Genomic DNA, 7,754 nt, shown 5'->3' on the forward strand with positions numbered 1-7,754 from the left:
GTGCTACCTAATATGCGATGAGAATCATTCTGCTAAATGTGCTGTAGATCTACTCCTTTCTTCTTTTTAGGTACCTAAAACTTTCACCAAAGCATCCAGAATCAAACACTGCTGGAATGGATATATTTGCCAAATTTTCTGCATTTATCAAAAATTCTAGACCAGAAGCTAATGAAGGTAGGTAGCTTGAGGGCTGATAGCTGTGCGCATGTGGTTTCATTGTCTTGTGATTTTCAGAGCGACTTTACTGTGAAGTGTCTCAATGACAAATGTTGAGGGACACTTGCGGGAGTCTCATGAGTTAAACCTGTGGTTTAGAGTTGATGGTCACAGACAAAGATTTCAAGACTTCCAACGAGAACTTCAACTAGATGGTGTTCAATCAAAATTTTAGCAGGATATGCATGTTTTGTAAATATCCCAGGCATTGAAATTTCCCTACGCAACAGTCACTCAAAACTCTTAAACTAAGTAGAAATGATTTTAACATCCAGAACCAAATTCCATGCAGGGTTTGTGTCATGCCCTCCTGGTTGAGTTTCCACGCGTTTGCTGCGAGGCCTTTCCGCACGCTTGATCATTTGACCTTTCTGGGATTGAGGGCTCCCATTCAGAGTTCTGAGTTAAGCTTAGTTCATGTTGCTATCTTTAAAGGATTAAGACCTTTCCGTCCAGAGAGAACATAGTAGATGGGAGGAGAGAGATCAATAGGATAAAAAATGCGCGATTAGATCTGTAAATAGTTTAGTACAAATCTTTTGTCCTCAGTGTACTTGGAAGGAGAACTTAAGTCAGGGAATCAGAATGCCTTTCTGCTGTTTCAAATAGAGATGCAAAATAGCTGTAAACAGCTGAGAAATATTTTTCGATTTTGTGGGGTGTGCTGCCCTCTGCTGCTGTATGCATAAACCTCCTCGGTAGTCTGTTTAGTCGTGGCTGTAACTGAGCATGTGACCTTAAACAGATTACATTTAAATGAATATAAACCCTAGCATAGCTTATTTCTAATTACTTTAAGCCAGTTAGGAATAGTCTTAAGAAACTGACATAAGCCACTTTTTAAACCAAAAATAAACACTTGTGGACAGTCTTAGAGTATTTTAAATTAATGCAACTCATGTATAAACCAGCTTTTAAATAACCTGCATCTGTGTGATATTTAAAGGGATTTTAGTTCAGTTTCAGTGTGGCTAGTGACCACAAAGGCAGCTCCAGCAGCAGTGTTGCCACAAAAATTGTACAAGGGTTAAAAATCCTTCAGTATACGGTCTGTTCTGGGTAGTACAGTGATGTGGATTTGGTTTTTCAGATTTGCTACTAATATCAATAAATAATAATTTGTTTTGAAATTTATGTGCTGTGGTTTGGCTTTCTTTTTTGTTCTTAAAACTGTTCCTTCCTGTGTAGCCTTAGAACGTGGCCTCTTGAAAACCCTTCAGAAACTGGACGAGTATCTGAACTCTCCTCTTCCTGATGAGATCGATGAAAATAGCATGGAGGATATAACAATTTCTACCCGCAAGTTTTTGGATGGCAATGAGATGACATTAGCAGACTGCAACCTGCTACCCAAACTACACATTGTCAAGGTAAATGCCTTGGATGTTATGTGGTAGTGAAGGACAAAATGCTTATGGGTTATGACATTCTGGAGTCCCAACTAATTTCAGCCATTTGCAAGCTCCCATGTAAGTTTAACTACAGTATTAACAGCGCATGAAATTGCGTTAAGATTTGGGTAGTGCACAAGGGCTTTGGGGATAGAGCAGCTGAATTCAGTGGAGGTGTGAACCAGCAGACAAGTTGGGTGGCAGATGATAAAATGGCACAAGCCACAAGTCAAAAACCTGTTTTACTGCGCTGACCAGTGGTCACAGGAAGTTGCAATGCTTAAAAGGAGGAGGGTAGAAGAAGGAAGGTGAACATCATGTGACCAGTTAATATTTGAAGTGGATGTCTTCTCACATCTGTAGAGAAAACTGCTCTGTTAGCAACAAAGTAAATGACACAGTGTGAAAGGCAAGGATTGTATTTTAAAAAAAAAAAAAAAAATCTAGAAAGAGGTAGCCTAGGATAACTGCAGGAGTAAAGATGTGCCTGTATAATCGTGGCTTGATTTCTTTTCACTGTCTCCAATGATCTTTGTCAGGTTTGTACTGCAGATGGAGCCACAGATTAAGTTTCTGCCTGGGTGCAGAAGCACTTACTTTGGTGAGGACAGGGATGCAAACTGAGAGAGGCAGCACGCTGCCAGGTCCAGGCATATCCCCGAGGGGCAGCTTCTGCTGACTGTAGAAGAGACTGAGTGTTGGAAGGGTGGCTTAATGAGAGAGTGATGAGGAATGGAAAAGTGGTTTAAGTTGAAGGATATAAATTCATAATCTAATTCTTCTGTTTTAGGTGGTGGCCAAAAAATACCGCAACTTTGAGATTCCTAAGGAAATGACAGGGATTTGGAGATACCTGACGAATGCTTATAGCAGGGATGAATTCACCAATACCTGTCCTGGAGACAAAGAAATTGAAATAGCTTACAGCGACGTAGCCAAGAGACTCACTAAGTAAACGGCACTTGCAAAAGAGATGACTTCTTGCATATTCCGTAACAATGCTTCTAACAGACTGCTCTTTTCATATAAGATAGCAATTTTTTTTGCATGAACTTGCAGTTATTCAAAGTTATGATGGATAGACCAGGTACAGTAATTACCTAAAGTTTGCAGACTTAATTATAGGCTTGTTTTTCCTTACCTCCTTTCACAGCAAGTTTGAATATCATTAATGCAGTTATGTTAATATTGCACTGGGGTAACTCTAGATCCTTCCATATGAAGGGTTATCTTGCCCCTACAACTTTTCTTTGCAAACATTTGGTCCCTGTCTACAAATTGGTTTGATACTGTCTCGCTATATGGTACAAGGAATATTTATGTATTTTGGAATTTATTGCTTTTCCAGAAGATCTATACACAATTGTCATATCTGTGACACACTGAACTGTACCTGCTCATCTATCCTATTTACATATAGAAGGGAACTTATTATCCAAAAGAGCCATTTGCAGCCTATTTGACAATGTTTTTAAAAATAATTTCTCTTGGATTTGAAATCACAGTAATGGTTGAGAATGGACTCAAATGTGAAACTTGGATTTGAATGACCTCAGACATCAGGGAAGTTTGAATCTAGGCTTGAGCACTGTAGCAGGAAGCTCACAGTTCAGAGGTAGTATTTAGTTGTGTCTTCAAGAGCTCGATGAGATTAAAAAACCCACTTTAAAAAAAAAAAAAAATTGGCAACCTACATTTGTCCCAAATTCTGAGTTGCAGCAAACAAATAATTGTCAGGATGCCCTTTACCATCATGAAACCAGAAGAATTGGATGCTTGCCGTCTGTTCACCTTAAAAATTGCAAGTGGCTTTCTTTTTGGTAGTTAAGAGCCTTTGTTTTGTATAGATCTTTCTGGTGATATTTACTTACAAAATCTGTGCTGTCATAAACAATGTACATGTAAACGTTAGTGTCCTAGTTGATAAATAGCTACTGTATATGGTGAATAGCAGTGCAATGATTAGTGATGCAAGACTGAACACTGATAGCCATTAAAGTGGGAGTCTTTCTGGGAACTTTTTTAAGCTATTTCTTTCCTGAAGAAAGCTAAAGTGACCTTTAAAGATAACGTTTGCCTTAAATTATAGTATGCATTTTTTCCTGAAAGGAGATCTATTAATTACTCTTGTAAAGAAATGGTGCATGAAATCCAGTCCTTTACATTGAATTTATCCTAATTGCTTGTCTGTGCACCTGGGCTGCAATTTTGCATAATCGTAATCATTGCACTACTATACATAATCTTTTTACAGCAACACTGAGGAATAGCACTACAATTTTTTTTAAAAGCAATTTTCAAATGTTTCTAAACCAGGGAATAGCTTTCTTGTTTAAAAATTAATGATTTTGATGCATGAAATAAACTGCTAGGTTATTTTTAAAAGACCATCATAAACAACTCCAAAGAATGCTAGACTTATATGCCTATTTTTTTGTAAAGATACTTTTATATTTAACTGATTTTAGAAGCTGGAAAGTGCTATTCCTGGTAGGTTGTTCTTGGAATATTTAACATTCTGCAATAACATGGAAATGCTCACGTAAACACTTTTATACACTAATTTTTTGGTAAGCACTGGCTTTATGAAACCAGCCTGACTTTTCTAAGCATCCTGCTTTTGCTACTTTATATACCCATGAAGTTAGTTTGACATAGAAGAGGTAGAGTACAAGATCCATATTTGTATACGTGGCTTGTGGTGCCTTGTCTTGCCTTCCTAGAGCTAGAATTCCAATATAAAGGCAGTTAGCAATCCTGTTACATGTCTTTTGAAGATGACCATAGATACACTTAGACCCTATTAGGATTTATTACAGGGGTGCTTAGGCACAGAAAGAAAATTCTGCAGAGCGACCTGGTTAGGAAAAACTTAACTGTAGCCTTTTAATAATTACTGTATTCTAATGTCACGTTCTCATCCTGAATAAAGTTTCTCAGCCATAATAATCTTCTGTAGGGTTCAGTCTTTGCTACAACGTGACATCTAGAAAAAGGAGTTACTTCCTTTTTTGTTAGATAACAACATTTTTAAGGACACGTAGGGTAAAAAAAAAAAAACCAACCCTTGTTGGTTTGGTGCTCTTTGCCATCATTTAGTTAACCTTGAAAAACAAAAATATAGGAACCAATGTGATTGTGGGCATATCTTTAAGTTTTTAACTCTACTTTAAAACCTAGATCAGGATGGTCCTTGGAAGTTGTCTGAGGTTGTAGTAATCAGCCTCACTCCTTTTAAAAGCAAATTAGCCATTGCGTGCACACTTTAGTACACCAGGCAATTTATGTGCATATGAGCATGAAAACTCTTTCATGCAGTTTTCTAGTGTGCGCGCTGCCTGCATATCAATGCACACAAATACTTAACTTGTTAAAATACCAGGCTTGTTGTCTTTTATAGATAATATATTCTCTTTACTTTTTAGGCAATCTTCAAACAATTGTAATACATTATATTCGGCATTAAGTATTTTAATGATTGTGACTGAAAGCTTGTAAACAAAGTTAAAGCTCTTGCTGTAACTAATGTATTTCTTATCTCAGTACAATGGAGTATTGAGCGTCGGAGCCTTTCCCTTATAGGTGTAATTCAAATGAGGACCAGGTTAGCAATTTCTGAGGCGGTTACCGTAGGATAGCTGTTAACTGTCCTGTGTGAAAGGAGTTGGTATCTTTTAGGCTTCCTGTTGCACAGTTTTGTTGTGTTGTGGCAGAAGCTGGCCGGCCTCTTGCTGGCTTCAGCAGGGGCCAGGAATCTAATGGGGAGCGAGCGGCTTTCACCCCGGTAGGTGATCCCTTCAGAAGAGCAGAGCGGAGCTAGGGTGGTGTGTAAACGGCTTCGCGTCTGGTGTGGGTAGAGCACTTTCATCTGCCCCAATCACCAGCGCTACATTAATTAAAAAAGCCCTTTCATAACTATGTAAATTCTTGACTTCTGTCAACTTGTTTACAATCTGATCTTTAAATGCATTTTTAATTTCATCAAACAGCAATTAATCTACCCCCTGTTTAAATTTAAAATGATGCTTCTAGCCCCTTCTACAATTTAAAAACAGCAGTTACCCTTTCAAGTAGGCATTCCAGTTTGCAAGTTGGTTGCATGTATTAGCATGCTGAATAACTTTATTCTCAAGCTGAAATATGCTTAAATTCCCATTAAAACAGGTGACTTCTGTATTTCCTGAACATAAAGGGAAAATCCATCATCTTCACCCTGTTTTTTGTGTGGGAGAACAGATTATAGTATATGCATGATTTTTTTTTTTCTTAACAAAACTTTCCTTCTTGAAGAGATTCCTTATGTGTAAGAGCTGCCTGTTGGACAAGAGGCATGTGAACTTCTGAAACAATTTCATGGACTCCAAAGCTTTTCTGTCCATCTACTGTTCACTGCCAGTCTGTGTAAGTGTCCCACACGGACAGTCCCAGCCATGTAGCTTGTATGTTTGCATTTTCCCATAAAATTGGTGTTTTTTCCGCAATGGGCATGTCTAAACTGATTGAGAGTTGCGTGCAGTTCCATGATAAGAAGAGAGATGTAATCAACTTTTTATGCTAAAGTAGCAAATTAGCATTTCGTATCAAAGGAACACAGACATGAATAAATTGAAGATGCTTGAGCCAAACCCACTGATGCCTATCTCAGTGTAGAACAAAAAGTGGCTAAGTATAGTCAACTTTTTTTTACTCTTTGCCACTCGGAGTACTATCTGAACACATCCAATTAATATTTTCAGAAGAAGGCTTTATCCCAAGTGAAAAATATTTAATCTGCCTCAGAACTTGTGCCACCAACTATTACATTTTGTTTCTGGAGGGGGTGGGGGGGGTTGGAAGAATAGTGGAGTGGAATAGGATATCAAGACTCCCAAGACAGGACATCAAGAATTGGAGCATTGTTTGCAGAAATACTTGAAGAGTTGATACAATTTATTGTAGTTTGCTTATGTCTTTCACTTTCTGGAACATCTTTTACAGATATACCAGTATACTGCTGGCAGCTATTGTTAAAAATAAAATTATATTTTCACTACCAAGCAGATCTTTCTCTTATTTCTGAAGACTACAGTTCTTGCATGTGTAAGCTACGATTTGAATGTGGTGTGCTGAACTACAGAACAAAACTTTGTAGTAATCGTATTTGCAATTTTGGGTCTTCTGTTTTTTCCTGTGGTGGTGTGATTTAAGGCAGAATCTGTGTTGTTTCTAACATTATAACTAGCAGTCGTGCCCCTTAACAAAATTAAGAACTTTCTTAAAACTGAGTTGAGAAGTAATGATTTCTCCTATAGAAATTACAAAGAGTGTTTTTTTCAGATTTTAAGTGGAAACTCTTAAGAACATAAATTTTGGTAGCTTGTTTTTCTCTGGAATACTAGGTTTTCAGAGTTAAACTGTGAAAATTAATTAAAAAGACATCAAAAATTCTCATGTTTGGTTCAACTTGTTTCCACCCAGATAATCCACTAAAGAGCCATTTCAGGAGTTGAGACTGAACTGATCCCATCTACAGAATTCATGGCTTTCAGACTCAGTGCTCTTACTCCGAGTTTCAGCCGTGTTTCCTTACTGTCTTTTGCTTTCAAGTCTGTCTCAGCTAGCCATGGTAAACACCATACACCCTTGCTTTTGTTATGACTGTGTTAACTAGGTACTTGGTCTTTAGAGCAAAGACCACCAGCCACTAGTGGAAGTTTTCTTCAGAACTGCCTAAGCATTATCATGTCAATCTCCTGTCTGTCTGATGAGTGTTTGAGGTGTATCTGGGGTCTGATTTTTGTTTTTGAAAGGAAATTTGTGGAATCCAGAAGACATTCCTGGAGCCTGTAATCTGGGATGCCATCATCTGAGTTTGAGCATGTGCGGGAAAGTAAAAGACTTGCTTGTAGTAGTAGCAAATCCAACAATTAAACCCTGTGTAGGGTTACGTACTCGTATCCAAGGTTTGTGATCAGAGGTGGGTTTTGCAGTAAGATTTGCAGTTGCCTTGTTTGAGTTTGGTCACACACTTCCAAGAAATGGAACTGGGCAGACCAGAGGGTAATGTAGCACCCTCTTCGTGGGAAGAGCACACTGAAAGGGAATACTGTTGAGCTGCAGAGATGATGCTTGTCCTGCATGGCAAAGGCAACAGCCAGGCTATGC

The 7,754-nt window shown here is 38.2% G+C and overlaps 1 protein-coding gene across 1 annotated transcript in view; it reads left to right on the top strand.

The window, feature by feature from the left end:
• Positions 1-6,646, top strand: part of CLIC4 (chloride intracellular channel 4) — a 33,072-nt gene extending 26,426 nt beyond the window's left edge. The window contains exons 4-6 of the mRNA XM_074850668.1: positions 71-177; positions 1,408-1,589; positions 2,401-6,646. Coding sequence (XP_074706769.1) covers positions 71-177; positions 1,408-1,589; positions 2,401-2,565 — 454 coding nt within the window. The 3' untranslated portion in view covers positions 2,566-6,646. The remainder of the gene's footprint in view (positions 1-70; positions 178-1,407; positions 1,590-2,400) is intronic.
• The last annotated feature ends 1,108 nt before the right edge of the window (positions 6,647-7,754 follow it).

The sequence above is a fragment of the Strix aluco genome, chromosome 26 (genome assembly GCF_031877795.1).
Source record: "Strix aluco isolate bStrAlu1 chromosome 26, bStrAlu1.hap1, whole genome shotgun sequence".
NCBI classification, from domain to species: domain Eukaryota; kingdom Metazoa; phylum Chordata; class Aves; order Strigiformes; family Strigidae; genus Strix; species Strix aluco.